An 18,688-nucleotide genomic window follows, 5' to 3' on the forward strand; every position below is an offset into this window, starting at 1 on the left:
GAAAAGGAGTTTAGCATTAGCAAGAGATCATTGGACTCAGGATGACTTTCACAATTGAATAAGTTTATATGAAAATCACCCATAATGAAGAGGGACTTATTTACCCTAGTTAGCCGAGATAAAGTTGACTCGAGATGTTCTCTGAACCTTAGGGGTAGAGGAATGGTGTCTATAGGTACAAGGACGAAAAACATTTTTGACTTTTCTATCAATTATGTGGACTTTCTTTGTTGATTCTAAGTCAGCCTCGTCGTTCAATCTTTTAGGGACGAGGTTGTGGCTGCCGTCTCACTCCAACGCGAACGCTTTCAATTGAGCTGGGAGGTCAACATGAAAGCCAGGGAAAGCTGCAACTTGGTCCTTTTAAGCCTGTATGTTTTCATTCCACCATCCCGGGGTCTTGAGATGCGAACTCTTCGAATTGTCACAGAGCCAGACAGCTTGGAGGCACGACAGCGGAAGGAACAAAATCTGCTGGTGATGAGGGAAGATTCGATTGTGCTCCACTTTAATGATTACAAAACCAAAAGCTCCTGTGGACGGGATGAGCTAACTCTGCAGGTGAGATAAGGACTCAGTTTTTAAGAAAGCCCGAAACGCTCTTGTGGCGCTGATGAAAAGAACATTTGTACCAGTTGCAAAGTCTTTGCAAACAATGTGCTTTCCAAAATATAGTTTTTATGCCAGCTCAAGGGAAAAAAGAAATGGACAGCATGTGTTGTTAACATTTGCCAAGTTGCAGCCGGCAAGGGAATTGGGTAGCTAGTTATTTATTTATTTTTTTTTTTACGATTATGAAGGATCATTGTAGATTTTGCCGATTTCACATGAACAAAGATACCATACTCATTACTGTGCGAAGAATTTTCCCATCGCTTTCTAAAAAAGGGGAAGTCAACTGAAAAAGGATCTGTCCTTCTTTTTTTAGCCTGGCCACGAGCTGTACAAAGTTCTTGCAAATTACATCAAGGAGTTTCGTCCACGCCTTACAAAGGAGGAAAGTGGGAACTTTTTGCTTTTGGTAAGTAGATTCAACTTATCCCCCGAAACTGGACAATATTCATGAGAACCCTTCAACTCATCACCTTCAACTGGAAAATAGCATGCCACCCTAACCCTAACCCTAACCCTAACCCTAAACCCTAACCCTAAAATCTAAACACTAACGCTTAGAAAAGCTTGCTATATGGAGCGATTCTATCCTAACCGCTCAAAGCTATCAGTGGGATTTTGGTTCAATACTGCCCCACCCTTCGTTAATAGAGGTCAGATCTACACGATTTTTTCCGTAAGTTTCTTTTTCATGGACAAAAAGGGCCTGGGAAGAACTTTTAACGTCACGTGACGTGACCTAACTTCATTAGTTCTCTGAATATAGAAATCCAATAGGTTTATTTCAGTGCCTGCCATTGTTTTCGTTGTTTTATGTGTGTGTGTGTTCCGCTCTCCTTTTTAACCTTAAGTACTTTGTACCTAAATCACGCCAACAAACCTTTTTTCAGTTGTGTAAAATAGGAGAAGCCTGTAGCTCGCATAAGCCTCTTCGTTTCCCTAAAGGTTCCTCGCCTTATTCTAAATCTCCAGTTATTTACATCAATGTATAATCATTTCATTCATTTTGTCTCTACTGAGGTATCAAATATTACAATACTGGCAGAGACAAAGTACCTTATTATCACTTATTTTCGCGATACTTAATTTTCGTGATTTCAACAAATTCGTGAAATGAAAGTCCCGCGAATGAAAGGTGCCGCGAAAATTAAAGACGCCAAGTTTAGAGACCTTTATTTCAAGCTTTCCGTCTGCTAGGAGTTGGAGGGCTCAAACTTCAATTCAAGGCAAACCCTTCTTCCTCATTATGTGACTAATCTTGCTTGTATTGGCCTCTTAAAAAGATGTTACTAAGTTGCTGACATTGTTGAACACTTCAGCCAGTTGTTTGTTGCGTTTAATGTTTCTATTCCGTTGTGGTTAAATAAAATACAGAAATGGAGGTTTATAAAACCAGCACTAGTTACTTGATTCGCAAAATTTAACTACCTCGAAAAATGATGACTCGTCAAAGTCGCAAATATTAAGTCCGCGAAATATTTTTGTTCCAAATATGCGAAAGTAAAGTGGCGCGAAAATAAGTGATAATAACAAGGCATGCAAGAAGACTTAGAAATCAAATGTATAAAAAACGGCTGACAAGCAAAAAATGTTATTTAACGTAGAGCGCATTCTTGTAATTATTCGTTAGTTTCTAATTTTTTTTCAATGGTTTAAATAGAAAAATTACGAAAACAAGGAAACATGATTGTGTGAACTGCCTTGACATGCGCTTCCCGACAAGGGCAGGAGGCTCGGGATGCTTGGGACTGGCTGGCCTTAATTGATTGGCAACAATGACGTAAATAAACGATAGCCGAGCGTAGGGGGTCATGGCTGTTAAAAAGCTACCGAAAAAAGCGGTATAAATTACAAAACACGAATGACTAAATGAATGTGGAACCCGACCTTAATCACACCATGCCTAAAAATATTTCCTTGTCAGTTTTTAGCCCCAGAAATATATCCCTCCCTGCCTATTAAATGTATGAAAGCGATCTTTGTATTTGTTTTTGCGCGATATTTGTACTACACAAGGCACCGCTGGATGATAATTCTCGTCACTCTCTGTAGTACAATTCTTGTGATGTTAGTGCAGAGAAGTTGGTAGAGGATGAACTCAGGATAATCCCCTAACAGATTTTTCCTTCATTCTCCGCGTCACATGTGTGCTCAATATGATATTGATCCTGTGAAAAGAGAATTTCCTGGTCGGCTCATGGCTGCGAAAGGGTTAATTATTTCTCAACATTAACGGTTGCCAAGACCGCCTGCTGCTTGCGTTGCGTTGCGTTGCCATTGGTTTTTTGTAATCGGACGCTGTCACATCCCGACGCTGGTATATGAGCTTTGTTCGCGTCCCCATCACGTACAGTTGCGGTAGATTTCGTGTGGCTTTCAGTTTCGTCCACTCTGCACTAAACCTTGGGTTCAAGCTTCACCTATAGGTAAGTACCTTTTTCCCATTTTGTGTAGGCAATCTCACAGTTTTCTAGTTAGGGACGGAAGGGTGCCGTGAACGTTAATGTTCTAGGGCGGTGAACTGATTTGTATTAATCTAATTGAAAATGTGCTTAATTAACACTCGAGTGGACGCCTTCCGTTTAGCTTGAAGAGCCTCGAGGAGAAACTCTTTGATTTCAAAGGAGATCGCACGTTTGGCGCAGTTAATTTATTTATCATGAGTCTATCTGCTTTACTTTTCTAATGTACATTTTGCCGTTGCATTTCTACTGTCATGGGGCTTTCTGTACGTGTGTAATCGGAGCCTTGAGCGTCCCTAACGCCAGTGCGGTTGCGGTTGAAGCCGTTTAGCTTGAAGAGCCGAGAGGCTGTTTGTCAATCGGCTGCTTTTTCTTGAGTGAGGAACTCTTACTTTTCAAAGGAGATCGCATGTTTACACATTTTTCCATGCTTGTCCGGTTATTTTGCTTAATTTTTTGATTTCGTTTTCTTTTTTTTTTTTTTCAGTTTATCATCATTCAAATAACAACTTTGAACTTCATTCAGACAACATCGTTTAGATTATTGTAAGATATCACATAGCAAGATAAAGATGGCCAAAAGTTTTTCAGAAAATCCGAGGCCTGAGCAACTCCGTAAGTAATTTTTTTTTGGGCAAGAGGTACTTCGCAAAGTATTCGCAAATTTGGTAATGTGAAAACTAACTATTCCAATGTGTTTGATTGTTTAGAAACACGCTGTTTTATCTGTTTGGGTGAGGAAAGTCCTCTACAGCGGACCAGCTGCTGTAAGCAGCTTAGTCACTTTGAAAGCTGCTTGAAGGAATGGTTTAGAAGACAACTGGGAAAAAGAGAAGTCGTTTGTCCACACTGCAAGCAACCAGTCCCAACAGACACCTTACGAAGTCTAAACTTACACCTCAGACCAAGTGGCGCGTCAGGGAGATGGCAATCAGCAGAAAGTTGGGCTCGAGATACTGTGCGACAGTGGGATGAAACTACAGGCTATTGGGAAGACCCAGCGTTTTGTAGCATTATGGCGCACCGCCTTCCTGAGGGCGTGAACTTTTTTAGAGATCCAGAAGATCGTTTTTTTATCAATACCTTTGACATTTTAGAAGGCCGGCAAATTGAAATGTTTCTTGGATCTACGAAAAAAATGGCATTTCAGAGGCTACATTTTGCGTTAAATAATTTGGCAGCAAATTAAATTTAGTTGTATTTGTTACTTAAAAGAACTTGTGTACCGTATTTCTTTCATTTTCTTGGGCGCTCTACACTAGGGAGAGCACAGGTCCCAATCAAAAAAGAAGGTGTTCTTTTCTTTTTATTTTTCTAATAAAATAAGTATTATGTTGTGGGATAATATAATTGTTGATTGATTATTTGAGTGGGCGTGGGTAGTTTTATGTGTGTGTGTGTGTGTGTGTGTGTGTATGTAAACTCCTCGCAACCATTTTTCCAAAATAGAAAGTAAATAGCGAACTTCGCCGCATGTCAGCTTAGTTTAGTCATCCTTTCACGTCACTATATATATACTTTTTTTAAAGAAAAATTTTACGTTTCGAAGTGGAGATGAGTTCCCGTGACACTTCTGCGGTCTTTCCTTACACTTAGGTGGCACGGAAAGCCGTAAAAATCTTGAACAAAAGCTCATCTTTCAAACCGGCAGTCTAAATCCCACTGGGATCAATGAACGCTTTTCATTCCACTAATTTATTCATGTTTTTCTCCTTGCCATGCACTCACCAATAACGTAGCTCCATTTTCTGCCTTTAAAAGCACACACAACCCACAATTCCTCTATTCGCTCCGACGAAGGGCTAACGCTCGAAACGTCAGCTTTTGTAATCATTACGGTGGCGAATTTACCATTTCAACTTTGTTGATATATCCAAATTATCTCGTTACTCCCACCGACGCAGCCCCAAACAGTTTCTTTCGAAACGATCAGACTTTCTTTTAGACACGAAAGGCACTGACGTGTTATTGCGCAATTTTATTTTTCTGGGAAAAAAAAAAACAAAAAAAAAACAGGTATAGGACAAAAACTAGTTGCGTAGATGATGTCCATTCGAATTTTGCGACCTCAAATACAAGTGGAAGTATTGCAGAGGAAATTGTTGACCACTTGCCTCTCTTTAGCCTTGTGTACGATCCACATTGTAGCCCCATTCCTGATGCAATTGACGTTATCAAAATTTCATTCCCTATCGATTGCTTGGCAATAACAAAGAAATTAAACCCTCAACCTAGCCCCAACTTAGCCTTAAGGTTAGACATAGAGTTGGGGTTAGCCGCACAAGTTTCACGGAAGCTTCCGTCGGCCTGACCCTAACCTTAAGGTTAGACACAAGTTTCACAGAAGCTTGCGTGAATAACGAAAACAGCTGAACCATAACCCTAAAATCTAAATAATTCGGATATATCAACAAAGCTGAAATGGTAAATTGGCCACCGTAACGATTACAAAAGCTGACTTTTCGAGCGGTGGCCAATTTACCATTTCAACTTTGTTGATATATCCAAATTATCTCGTTACTCCCACCGACGCAGCCCCAAACAGTTTCTTTCGAAACGATCAGACTTTCTTTTAGACACGAAAGGCACTGACGTGTTATTGCGCAATTTTATTTTTCTGGGAAAAAAAAAACAGGTATAGGACAAAAACTAGTTGCGTAGATGATGTCCATTCGAATTTTGCGACCTCAAATACAAGTGGAAGTATTGCAGAGGAAATTGTTGACCACTTGCCTCTCTTTAGCCTTGTGTACGATCCACATTGTAGCCCCATTCCTGATGCAATTGACGTTATCAAAATTTCATTCCCTATCGATTGCTTGGCAATAACAAAGAAATTAAACCCTCAACCTAGCCCTAACTTAGCCTTAAGGTTAGACATAGAGTTGGGGTTAGCCGCACAAGTTTCACGGAAGCTTCCGTCGGCCTGACCCTAACCTTAAGGTTAGACACAAGTTTCACAGAAGCTTGCGTGAATAACGAAAACAGCTGAACCATAACCCTAAAATCTAAATAATTCGGATATATCAACAAAGCTGAAATGGTAAATTGGCCACCGTAACGATTACAAAAGCTGACTTTTCGAGCGGTGGCCAATTTACCATTTCAACTTTGTTAATATATCCAAATTATTTCGTTACCCCCACCGACGCAGCCCCTAACAGTTTCTTTAGAAACTACCAGCCTAAAATCTAAACACTAACGCTTACAACGAATTTGTATATGGGGCGATTCTATCCTACCGCTCAAAGCTACCAGTGGGATTTTGGTTCAACACTGCACCATGGTCGTTCCGTGAAGAGAGGACACTCCATTACGACACCTCCCGTGACTTTTTTCCTGGAGGAAAAGGGCCTGGGAAGAGCTTTTGAGGTCACGCGCCTGGTACTTTTAAATACCAGAGCTGCCATATTTTATAGTATTCGAAGTGTTGGCGTCTTTCCTTCAAGTCTTTTCTTATTTCCTTCGCTTGAAAACAGATCAGATGTGTGGAGAGAAAGAGGTAAGCTCATTTTCTATCTTTAGTTACAAAACACCAGGCAAATGTCGCTTGACCATCCGTTGGTTGGCCACCATCGAACCGCGCGCGCTCGTCGGAAACCATTATTTTTCTCTCGCGGATGGCTTTCCGACGTTCTTCACTTGCAAGAATCCTTCCAATACTCGTCTCTAGGGTGAATTGAGCGGAATATTTGCCCATTGACCGCAACCTGAAGAATGAACTTCTCTTGAGTCGCGGTGTTAACCATAGTTTTCCAAGTGCCTTGCTTATTTTTGGCGAATGTTTTGACTGTGGCGTGGATGATTCCAAATGGCTTGCTGCAGTTTGCGAAACGGAACGAAATGAAAATCTGTGATTTGCAAAAGAGAAATCTGCTAAAAAAAGAAAAAGAAAATCGTACACAAGCCTCAAGCTCAAGAGAATCAAAGCGCTTGGGTCAGTTGCGACATTTTCAACGCGACGCGTAGAATTTTCTGTTCGAATCATTTTTTTGAACTTACATTTCTAAACCATTGCAAGGTTCTTCTGTATTTGTGCGTAGTAAAATTGTTATAAGAAAGAGCTGCATTTTGGAAGAAATGTATGTTATCTGCAAGATGACCTTTGTGTCGATAGGTCCATTGAATGGAATATTAAATTTACCATCATGATAGTTTGTTCGAGTTTTTGGAACATAAATAGTATTCCTAGCTGCACAGCGAGTTTTAACATTATGCTTATCTGAAGTTTTAATAAGAAACGCGTCAAAAACCTTTGTTAATTCGCCGATCAAGAATTGATGCATGAGGTAAAGAGTTTGAAGTTTGATATGATCCTGAAGTTTTAGAAGCTTAAGTTGAAAAAGGTAATCAGACCAACCACTTTCTTTGGTATTCTTTGGAGTGGTTTCATATTAGGATCATAGGTGTTACCCCAGACTATACAACAGTATGAAAAGAAAAAAGGAAGAATGATGGCATGGTGCAATTGAACTAAGGTTAATTTTTGACATGCAGATAGTGCCTAATTTTGTAAAGAACAATGCCTCGTAGATAATTTTGGCCAAAGTTGTTAAAATGTTCTTTCTAACTAAGACATCTGACAGCCTATGAGAATTTCCAAGTACTGAACACTTTTATGTTCATTAATTGCTTTGCCATCGATTTCAATTTTCATAGAGTAATTCAATTTTTTCTGGCAAGGATGGAATATTACAAAATGTGTGTGTGTGTGTGTGTGTGTGTGTGTGTTTTTTTTCTATCAATATTAAGAGATAGTTTGTTTAAGCACAAAGCCATGTATTAATTTCACCGAGTTGCTTAATGACCGTTTCCTCAAGATGCTGTAAATCTTTATCAGAATAAAACAGATTTGAGTCGTCTGCGAACAGATGAAAATCACAAGTGGATGAAGAATCTACGAAATCACTGATATACATATCTACTCATTGGTATACTCCAATTATTGTATTTGGGTTTTGTGGGACTGAATTTTCAATAAAAAAAAAAAGCACAGAAAAATTCATTTGAGGCAGGTGAATGTGGGGCTACAAAATTCATGGAAGAATCTAGGGAAAATAAGAAAGGTGCATAACAAGATAAGGACACAATTAACAATATTCCAATAAATCGCATGTTGGGTAGTACTCTGAAGTAATGTTACACTAAGACTGCTAATAATTTTTAACCCAATAAGATTCACAATTTGACCTGGAGGTTTGGTCTGACAGAAAGTTCAATTAAGAGACGACAAGTGTCACCAAGATAGGTTTCAGGAAAAGTCATCGGAGACATGACTTAAACAATGTACGGGCAAGCGCATGGTGGTATATCCTATAATTTAAAGTAGCGGAATCTGTCAAATTTTCTCATTATGGATGTTGTTGTTTCATGCCAGTGTGTTTCCCAAATTCAAGCTACGTGGAGACATGAAATGAAAAGGTCAACTCCACGCCATCCTGCAAATGGTCGACGTGACGTGCTATCAAAATTCGTCCTTCTGCCGAAATCTTACTCAGCAATGAAATTTTGTCAGTGTCTGTCAATGTACCTAAAAACAATTGAAGCTTCTGTTTATTTTGGTCAGCTACTATGTGTATCAATCAGCACAACCTACTTTAATTTGTGTAAATCTGATTGGTTTCTAGTGTGATCTATTGTTGCTGAGCCTACAAGTGGTTTACATTTGGACTTGATAGGGTAAAGACTTTTGCACTAGGGATGCATGAAAAAGACACCCGGCTGTCTTCCGCCGGTCAAGAGTGTAATTTTTCACGTATGCGCGCGTTATAGTCTGCCCAATAAGGGCCTGGTACACATGTATTGTTGCAAGGTATTTTTATCAGTTACATGTATTGTCTTTCGTGTTTTATCCATCGCTCCTTTTAATTTGTCCGTGACCTTGAGTACGGCTCGTCGGGTAGAGCAGTTCTATCGGAAGCCAAATTGATATTCGCGTAGAATTTCCTTTTTTTTTTTTTTTTCTAGGAAGGAATAGAGTTGGTCATGTTCCAAGCTCCAGAGAATACCGATTTCAACCTTTTGTCGTGTGTAAATTTTTAGGACACCTACACTATAACATCAGAAAATAGTAGTGGAGTTACACTGCTTAAAGGCCTTTTTCAAAACTGATGTTTTCAAGTTTTCTCTCCTCAATCATATTGTAGGCCGAGCTGTGGAATTGCCTACCACTAGATGTCAGAACAATTGAACATTTCTCATCGTTTAAAAACAGCATTAACAAGTTTTCTCTTAATTAACTTGACGTAAACAAGGATAGATTTTTGTAGTTGATCAATGTATCTTTGGTCAATTCCACGTTGCGGACGTGACATTTAGAGGCGAAATTTGAGTATTAAATGTCTCCTAAAGCCAGATCCGAACTATTTGAATTGTAATGAGCCGTGTCATAAAATTACCCCATGAAGTACCTTTTTATTTTGCCAATGTTCAGGAAAGAGCTTTTCATTCACCACTAATAATGTTCAGAGTAATGCCACTGAAGTAAAAATGCTGTTTTTATTGCTTTTATCTGTAAATTGGGAAATAAATAACAAATAACATATAAAAACTCTGACGATCTAGCCCATTTTGGGCATCAAAGGGCATTTTTACTTTGGAAAATTGTAAAAAAATTGATAGCTTTACATATATCATAATATGTCTATAACTATCATTTGTGTCACTAAATATCCACGTATCTTCTCATGTTTGAAAAGTTTATGAGGTTTTCTGGGTTTTTACAAATGTGTCAAGCTGGGGTATCAAAATTATCATAACACTTAACCATAAGAGCAGCATAAATAAGACCTGAAACAGTTGACAACCTACACAGAAATTAAATAAATGTTGCTCTGAATCATACCCTGGAGGTCGTGTCCGCAACACCTTTTATGTCTTGGTGTCTTTTATGTCTTTGTCTTTTGTCTTGAGGCATTAAATGCTTGAGAATTTTTTTCTTTTGCCATTGAAAGGCCCATCCTAGTGAGTAGTTAAGATCTCAAAATCTGATTCATAGCAATCAATTTCTTTGAGATATGGCAATTTAGATATTGGTATGTAAAATGGCTTATTCGGTTAATAAAAAACCCTAAAAAACAATGGCGTCACACACCCTGGGCGTGACCAATACTGCCAGGGTAGATTTGGATTCTTATAGAACTATGTATAAGCTTTCATTAGAAATAAGTTTGGCTCTCATATTTTGAATTGGAAAATCTGTCAAATTCTCATGTCTCATATGGAATAGCCCCTTTGTTTTTTTGTTTTGTTTTCTTTTCTTTTTTCTTTAACCGAGGCAGTGTATTTTAACAAGGAATCATCCTGTCCGCTTTGAACTGGCCTAATCATGGAGAGGTTGCGATTTTTCCTTCTTTTCATTTATCTTAATTGTTCATTTGTCTACAACTTCACTAGGGAGATCTCCTTAAATTGATTCTCCTTACTGTCTGCCATAGAGTTCTCATGATGTCGGTTTGGAGAATTTTGTATTGCATCAACCTGAAACCCCCTGATTGATGATTTCATCTATTCTCAGTACTTCTCTGCTAGCTATTGTAAGGAGAAATTCTGTCTTGGTCACTTACGGGAGTCAAAGGACAAAAATCCAGCCAGGAGAAGATTTCCTGTATTTAAGGGGGTTGCCCACATGATTCCCTAGGGAGCTGGCAAGTGTAGGGCTTACACGTTGAAAATATTGATGAAGCCAGCAGCAATATCCAAAGTTTTTCGTATGGAATTGATTGTCGGGCCGGATTACCCTTTAGTGCTGGGATGAACGAGTGTTCCGATCGATTTCCACATTGATCTCATGTTGACCTATGATTTTCTTGTCCTCTTTACACAGTACACGGTGGAGCATTTGTCGACGGAATGAGGTGGTTGCAAAGCTTGAAAGGTAGTGCGGAGCCAAGAATAGTATTTTTTTGAGGGAGCAAGAAGAACTAATGACAGTTGTATATGTGTATGTGTGTGTGTGCGTGCGCGCGTAGTAATTTTAGATATGTTTGTATTTATATTTATAAATTTGGCTGTATTTTACTCGGATATACTAGCTCTCTCGAGCTACACTAAATCCAAGTTTAAATAAAGTGATACGTATGCATGCATGCATGTATGTGTGGAAGTTTCAGTGTGAGAATTGTCGTTTCGCCGTTGCTGTTTCCTCAGTTACGAGCAGCCCTGATTCAAATTTGCATGGGCCCCTGACCTTCTTTGCAGATCTGCGGTGAATGCATGCGAATGACTTGGACTTTGCACGCGTTCAGATTTTTCAATTGTGTTAGGGTTAGTTTGTTTTTCTTCCTTCCTTCCTTCCTCGTTCTCGCTGTCATGTTCTGTTCGTCACTCACCGGCGCGACCGATCGCCGGTCGAGGACTCTTTAGCATATAGAGGTTCGGTACTATGTTAGCTATGTTAACCATCTTGTCAAAAATGTAGGTAGTTTCGCCCTTAAGAATCTCAGGAGAAACAATCACTTCACAAGCTTTACTTTTTACCAGTTCATCAGGTTCCACGGCTAGGAATAGATCAACTGATTACAAGTACTTTTAAGTTTGAGAGGAAATTGAATGTTTTATTGTAGTATAGCTTCTTATTTAGTTTGAAATGTGTCTCAGTATAATCATAAGTTGGCTAGATACTATTTTGTTAAGTACACGAGCCCACAAGCTTTTTACCTTGAACTCTTATCGTGTATAAATAAAGATTCTACTACTACTACTACTACTACTAGTTTTATTTCAGGAGGACGCTTGTAAACTGAAGCCATTCCATTAAATCTTGTTTTACAACCAAAACAACCACTGTGTGTGTGTGTGTATCTTAAATTGTTGCTCTAAGGGTTGGGTTTTTGATATCTACAGGTGTTTTCTTCTCTTCTTCTATTTTTTTTTTTTTTTTTTTTTTTTCGCAAATAGATTTGGACATATTATTTTTGGAAAATTGCAGAGCGCAATTGCATTCAAATCTATGAAAAAGAGTCATACTGAAATCAGAAAATCCAAACTCAAACATTAAATCTAAATTATCTCCTTACTCAAATGATTCCAAGTCATATGTTATTAAATCATCCATATCAATCATCAACATTTTGTTACAGGTTTCAGCTCTTCATCAGTTTGGTTACAATAGTAACACCATTAGAATAGAGAGATCCATTTCATGTCAGAGTGGCAATACCAAAGGAAGGAAAGATGGGAAGAAATCTTGGGAACAGCTTACCGATGCCAAGTGGCCATGCCGAAAAAAAGTCAAACTGTAAAAATGCTGTGTAGTAGCACGACTGCCACAGAATTTCTAAATATCCTGGCTATGCTACCGTATTGAAGCGAAAGAGAGTTTCAGATTGCTCGTTAGAAATTTCATGGCAATTCTAGGTTTGTCAGGGTCAACGAAAAAGTCAAGTTTGTGTGACTAAAACTACAAACCTCGTTTGGGAGGTTGGAATTTTTTTGCCCTATGTACTTCTATAAATATTATCCATGCCTCCCCCACACAGAAGGGACTTTTCTTAAGACCCCCTCCCAACACTCTGGAAATTGCAATGAAGGTTCATACATTTCCTTGAGGCTTTTGGCCTTTGAGATTCCCCCCATTCCCAAGAATTTTCAACCCTCTCTTTAAGCGGAGTATGGACATTTTCTGGAACTACACAATGCCAATTAGGTTGTAGCCTTGCTTCTGCAGTCCTACAACAAATGTAAGAGGACAGAAAGCATAGGAAGTGTTTCTTTTTTTTTAATGTGAAATTGAGAAGAACATTGGCACGCCATCCACAAATGCCAGTATGAAATGACAGACCACTTTTTCACAATCAAACAGTGATTAACACAATGGTTAACACACGTTTTTAGAATGAAAGAATTCATAAGTAGTTTTCCATAATCCTCCAAATTCCATTCAAACAAGCTATGATCGTATTTACACCAAGTTCCACATTCACATGGGAAAGTTTTCATTTGGCATTGTCACATTGTTTGGAACTAAACATTAGAAACTAGGTTCTTTTAATAATGTTGTAAACAACTTTGCTATTTGTTGTTCACAAAAGTAAGTGAAATATAAATGGAGCGCTTTCACTTTGCTTCCCTTGTTCATTTGATTAGCAACTCTGACTAATTTCCCCTCTGTGTGCTTCATTTCGATCTTGTTTTTCTCACTCACATCCTTTGGGAAGGAGAATTGTCAGCATATCCGTACACACACAAAGTAATCATGCCATGCAATACATCCTTGATCAGTTATGATCAATCCATCACTATCACTAGTAGCTTTGAGAGTTATCGCAACAGTTACGATTCCTTGGAGCTGGCTCTGTAATTGACCATAGCCCACCACGGTTCTATTACTTGAAATCAGATTTTGCATGCTTTGTTTGAATCATTGATACAGTCAAGTTTGCCAGCCTTTAGTATTGCCATAGCTTGCTGGCTCTGCACGGTACCGGTTCTTGCATGTTTCTCACACACAAATAATTATTGTGCTGCACATGACCTCCTAGGTAGTGCAAGCCAGCCCTTTTGCCCCTCAGATGGTACTGTAGTGGTGGGATCATTGTCACCAGAGTTCTTGCTTCTCTTACAGTAGTATGCAATGAGGCAGTCGGCAACTTTACTCCACCATCATAATGGGGCAGCATTCCTTGACAGTCCAGTGAAGAACTGCCTAGACTTCACAGGGACTGTTGCATGATATTTCTGAAAAACTTCACCAAGTCTCAATTCTTTAAAAAACCCATCATACATTGATTTTATACCAGTGAATTCCAAACCTCTTTCCTCTGGCTGTTGAAAAGAATACTTGCTTAGTTCATCCCTCAAGCTTTTTGTAACAATTCAGTTTCATCGATTTTCCTGATTGCGGAAGCCACAACTTCAGCAAGTATGCTGACGCTCAAAGGCTGAATGGATCCTTGGTGAAGACTGCTGTGTCGTTCACACAGTCTTTGCAGATCATTTCATGTTGCTGGACCTACAACAAACAAAGAAAAACTACGATTCGTGCAACATCCCATTGCTACAACCAGCTCAAAAAATTCCATGTGAGCTGTTTCCAGCAAGTACTTCTCATATTAAACCAGACATTCAGTGTAGCTTCTACAGAAAAACCCTGATCAGTCATTGCAGGTAGGACATGTATATCTAAGTCCAATTTTTGGGGCTGTAACATTTTTAAAAGGCTGACTCGACTCAGTAACTTGCCATGCCCCGAACATATCACCGAGCGAACGTTTTGGGTCGGTAGAAAGAAATTAGACACCTACATTAGCACAATCGCAACTTACATGCTGCTTAACTGCTGCTACAAACTGCTGACTGACTCTTTCATCACCTTCTAAAATGTCTGAAATAACTTCCACATCGTCTCCCCATACCAAGCGCCATCTTGTTTTGAATGTGACTTGTACCTTCAACCTCAGAGGGCTCCCATTGTTCTTATCGTTTGAACTTCTCCGGCTTTCATAACCACTTCCCGTTCCCTCTATTAACTCTGATCAAACTTTATGATTCTCTCATAATTAAACACCGCCTTTCACAAACTCCAGACTGTCATTATTCAAGTCTATTGAGGGAACAGTTTTTCTAAGCCCCAGCCCTCTCGCGGCGGCCGCATTAAGCTCTCAAAAATTCAACTTTTTAGCCCATACTCAAAGTTTATCATTCTCTCATAATTAAACAGCGCATTTCACAAACACGAGAGTGTGACAGGCGCGCGCTACACTTTCTATACTATTGAGGGAACAGTTTTTCTAAGCCCCAGCTCTCTCGCGGCGCCTGCATTAAGCTCTCAAAAATTCAACTTTTTAGCCCATCCTCAAAGTTTATCATTCTCTCATAATTAAACAGCGCATTTCACAAACACGAGAGTGTGACAGGCGCGCGCTACACTTTCTATACTATTGAGGGAACAGTTTTTCTAAGCCCCAGCTCTCTCGCGGCGCCTGCATTAAGCTCTCAAAAATTCAACTTTTTAGCCCATCCTCAAAGTTTATCATTCTCTCATAATTAAACAGCGCATTTCACAAACAGGAGACTGTGACAGGCGCGCGCTACACTTTCTATACTATTGAGGGAACAGTTTTTCTAAGCCCCAGCTCTCTCGCGGCGCCTGCATTAAGCTCTCAAAAATTCAACTTTTTAGCCCATCCTCAAAGTTTATCATTCTCTCATAATTAAACAGCGCATTTCACAAACACGAGAGTGTGACAGGCGCGCGCTCCACTGTCTATACTATCGAGGGAACAGTTTTTCTAAGCCCCAGCTCTCTCGCGGCGGCTGCAATAAGCTCTCAAAAATTCAACTTTTTAGCTCATCCTCAAAGTTTATCATTCTCTCATAATTAAACAGCGCATTTCACAAACACGAGACTGTGACAGGGAGGCCTAGTACGGTCAGCAAACAATTCAAAACATGGCGGATTATCACCCAAAGGCAATACTTTAGTTTTAGATTCATTTATATTTAAGTAATTACGCTTGAACCATGACTGCAGCACATCGAACTTTCTCTGAGATCTTAACTATAACCCATATTGAGTAGGGTGTGACAGATACAGTGTCGTATCATCAGCATAAAGCCTTAGTTTAGCATCTTTGACAAAATAAGTGAGATCATTAATGAATAGGTTGAATAGTAGAGGTCCCAATATTGATCCTTGAGGAACACCATGTTGGATTGTTTTCCAATCTGAGTAGTTATTACCAATCTTAACTCGTTGCAGCCTATCATGCAGATAAGAACAAATAAGGTTCACTGCACTTTCGGTAAAGCCATAAGCTGTCAACCTGGAAATAAGTAGGCTGTGAGAGATTGAGTTGAAGGCCTTTGATAAGTCCACTGCAATGGCAATACAATGATCCTTATTATCCAGAGAAGCTTTGAAATCATCAGTCATTTTAAGGAGAGCAGTCGCACATGAGTGACCCTTCAAAAAGCCTGATAGACTATCACTTAGTATCAATTTTGCCAATTCATACATTTGGTCATGCAAAACTCTTTCAAAGATTTTAGAGTAGCATGTTAAAACAGACACTGGACAATAGTTCGCCTTATCGGTAGGACTATCCTTCTTGTAAAGGGGACTCACATTGCTGCGTTTCCACAAACTTGGCCAAGCGTGGATGGTTATGCAGTGATTTATAAGGTTGGTGAGTGGTACTGCCAATGCCTCAGAGGAAACAGTAATAACCCTTGGTGATATTTTATCTGGACCAGTGGCCTTTTTAGGATTCAGAGAATCTATCAGTTTCTTTACTTAGCCCGCTTCAACTTGGTGGAAGGAAAATTGCAGTTGATTACATCTATGACTAATTTCATTGACACTAAGGTGATTAACAAGAGCATGTTCGGGTAAGATAGGAATATGAGCAGCAACACCATCTATAAAATGTTTGTTAAAGATATTAGCTATTTCCACGTTGTCTGTAATCAAGCGACCTTCCTCCAAGAGTTGAATTTGTTGTTAAGTACTTTTGGAAGGTAAAAAGGCTTGAATTTTTTCCAAAATTCACCAGGGTGGGTACATTAAGCAGAAGCCTGGATAAAATAAGACTTTATTGAATTACGTTTTAAGGTAGTAACAAGGTTTCTCTGCTTCTTATATTGATTCCAGTTGTCATCAGTTGCATTTCTCTTAAATTTGCTGAAAAGTATGTTACGCCTGGAGATTGCAGAAGAGATTTTGGGAGTAATCCAGGGCAGTTGATCGCCTCTGATGTATTTCTTTTTGAAAGGCAAATGCTGATCAACAACAGTAATAAACAGACGATGCCAGTGCTCATAAATATCATCAATGTAATCATATATGTAGGCTGAGTCCCAGGGGATCTTGCCAAGATCCGCTATATAACAATCTTTATCGAATCCCTTCATACTCCGGTATTCAATGACTTTTGGTGGAGGTCGAGCAATTTTCTGCTTAAGAATAGTGTAGATCAAGTCATGGTCACTGAGGCCTAGTTTCATTGTTCCACTAGAATAACAAACACGGATTTCATTTCTTTGTAAATGGCCTCTGGTAATTTTCCTGTGTCTTGTGTTCTTTGTCTCGTTCATAGGACAGTAATAAGTACTGAGTTCAGTGATTTCAAAATATACTTCAGGAAAAATTCAAACCTCGACATGCTTCGATTAGCTTTCAAGTGCAAAATATTAATAAAGGTGCCCTGGAGGGAAAGATGTAGAGGACTTCAACTAATTTTAGAGCTAAATAATGAATACTCCAACTAGACCTGCATCTGGGAAAACGCTCGACCTACTTCTTTCTACTTATCCAAACAGTGTCTCTAATGTATTTATGTCTTCCGGCTGGTGCAATCATCTTGCTTTAATTTTCGAGATCAACTTGAAACCTCTTCGCTCCACTAAACCTCCACATAAAGCTTATATTTATAAAAAAGCTAATTTTGATGGTTTAAGTGACTTTATACTAAGTCATCATCAGAATGTTTTGCTTCGAATCCATGTCTTGGCTGGGATGCTCACCTTACACCGTTTTCTATAGAATCTTGACTAACACGTCAGTATTATACTATTTCATGCTATATTCTACAAATAACTTGTGTAGTAAATGTATTTTGAAAGCATTTTAAACACTACCGTTTGAACTGATGATGAATTTCACCGATGAGATTCAAACGCCGTGTTAACACTGAAACTTGGTCACTCTTACAGTTGTTGCCAACAAGACATCTTGGCTAGTCCAGCGCTTAGGCTGGACCAAAATTAAAGCACTCAGTTACTCTAATTGTACATACGTGTATGAGTCCACCACATGCTTGAGGTTTTCACTACTCCATTTGCCCTAGAAGGTCCCACATTTCTATTACTTCGTGGACACAAGCCAAAGAACTTCTGCCGTGCAGTTTTCCTGCCTCCTGCATCAAGTCTGCAGATTGGAGAAGCAACTCCTTCGTAAGCAGACCTGGATGAGCCACAATATTTCTTTCCTTTTGGATCTCTTCCAGTATTCTGGGATGATTGATGTTATCCCAGCCTATTTTCCTTTTCAATTCATCCCACCTTTCAATCGCCTGATCTTTAAGGTCTCCTTCCATTCTTGCGATGTCTTCGTCAATAAATTTCACTTTATAACAATAATCTTTATGATATTCTTCTGGAAGTACTTTCTTATACATCATCGCTTGCACTCGCGAGCACATTTGACCAAGAAGAATGCAAGCGTTATCAACTGGATCAGGCAAAGACAAGCTTCCTCCTCCTCCAGAAGACTGCAATCGTTGCAAATGTTTTTGGAATTCTTTTTTCCATTTGTTTATTTCTTCTTCTTTTTGATCGCGTTCCTCCTCTATTCTCTGAATTGCCTTCGACATTTTCTGTACTTGTAGTTTCATTTTATTCCAGTCGTCCTCGTGTTTCTTTTGTTCTTCTCTCGCATCCTGCATATCCTTCTTCATAGCTTCCGTGCTCAGTTCCGAAGATTTCTGCGCATTTTCAAGCTCTCTGATCCTATATTTCAGGTCATCCCTTTCGTTGATCACTCCTTCCAAAGAAATCTTCATTGCTTTTGTTTGACCAGCTTTCAAAAGACGTTCTTGTCTTGCAAGTTTGCAGCTTGTTCAACGTCAGCAATATGTTTAACTCGCGCGGCGAGACACGTGCTTGCTTGAGACAAA

At 39.2% G+C, this 18,688-nt stretch overlaps 3 protein-coding genes across 3 annotated transcripts; 2 read left to right on the top strand and 1 right to left on the bottom strand.

Annotated features, from left to right (window-relative positions):
• Positions 1-102: 102 nt before the first annotated feature.
• Positions 103-4,424, top strand: LOC148721189 (uncharacterized). The gene is made up of 4 exons (XM_088737131.1): positions 103-561; positions 929-3,038; positions 3,562-3,689; positions 3,785-4,424. The coding sequence occupies exons 1-2, from the start codon at positions 331-333 to the stop codon at positions 1,064-1,066; spliced, it is 369 nt and encodes a 122-aa protein (XP_088593257.1). The 5' UTR covers positions 103-330; the 3' UTR covers positions 1,067-3,038; positions 3,562-3,689; positions 3,785-4,424.
• A 1,840-nt stretch (positions 4,425-6,264) lies between these two features.
• LOC148721190 (uncharacterized) lies at positions 6,265-13,138 on the top strand. The gene is made up of 3 exons (XM_088734892.1): positions 6,265-6,576; positions 10,900-10,950; positions 12,155-13,138. The coding sequence occupies exons 1-3, from the start codon at positions 6,297-6,299 to the stop codon at positions 12,184-12,186; spliced, it is 363 nt and encodes a 120-aa protein (XP_088591018.1). The 5' UTR covers positions 6,265-6,296; the 3' UTR covers positions 12,187-13,138.
• On the bottom strand, positions 11,602-18,661 carry LOC148721191 (uncharacterized). Its single transcript, XM_088734891.1, has 2 exons — positions 17,810-18,661; positions 11,602-14,025 (listed from the first exon to the last, which is right to left on the bottom strand). The coding sequence occupies exon 1, from the start codon at positions 18,572-18,574 to the stop codon at positions 17,843-17,845; it is 732 nt and encodes a 243-aa protein (XP_088591017.1). The 5' UTR covers positions 18,575-18,661; the 3' UTR covers positions 11,602-14,025; positions 17,810-17,842.
• Between the last annotated feature and the right edge of the window lie 27 nt (positions 18,662-18,688).

The sequence above is a fragment of the Stylophora pistillata genome, chromosome 10, assembly GCF_964205215.1.
Source record: "Stylophora pistillata chromosome 10, jaStyPist1.2, whole genome shotgun sequence".
Lineage (NCBI taxonomy): Eukaryota > Metazoa > Cnidaria > Anthozoa > Scleractinia > Pocilloporidae > Stylophora > Stylophora pistillata.

What these genes read in the sequence shown, in the direction of transcription:
- LOC148721189 (XM_088737131.1), top strand. Translation starts at nt 331, where the DNA reads ATGAAAGCCAGGGAAAGCTGCAACTTGGTCCTTTTAAGCCTGTATGTT. An exon ending in GGGATGAGCTAACTCTGCAG is followed by an intron (nt 562 to 928) that starts GTGAGATAAGGA and finishes TTCTTTTTTTAG; the next exon opens with CCTGGCCACGAGCTGTACAA.
- LOC148721190 (XM_088734892.1), top strand. Translation starts at nt 6,297, where the DNA reads ATGGGGCGATTCTATCCTACCGCTCAAAGCTACCAGTGGGATTTTGGT. An exon ending in AGATGTGTGGAGAGAAAGAG is followed by an intron (nt 6,577 to 10,899) that starts GTAAGCTCATTT and finishes CTCTTTACACAG; the next exon opens with TACACGGTGGAGCATTTGTC. An exon ending in GTGGTTGCAAAGCTTGAAAG is followed by an intron (nt 10,951 to 12,154) that starts GTAGTGCGGAGC and finishes ATTTTGTTACAG; the next exon opens with GTTTCAGCTCTTCATCAGTT.
- LOC148721191 (XM_088734891.1), bottom strand. Translation starts at nt 18,574, where the DNA reads ATGAAGATTTCTTTGGAAGGAGTGATCAACGAAAGGGATGACCTGAAA.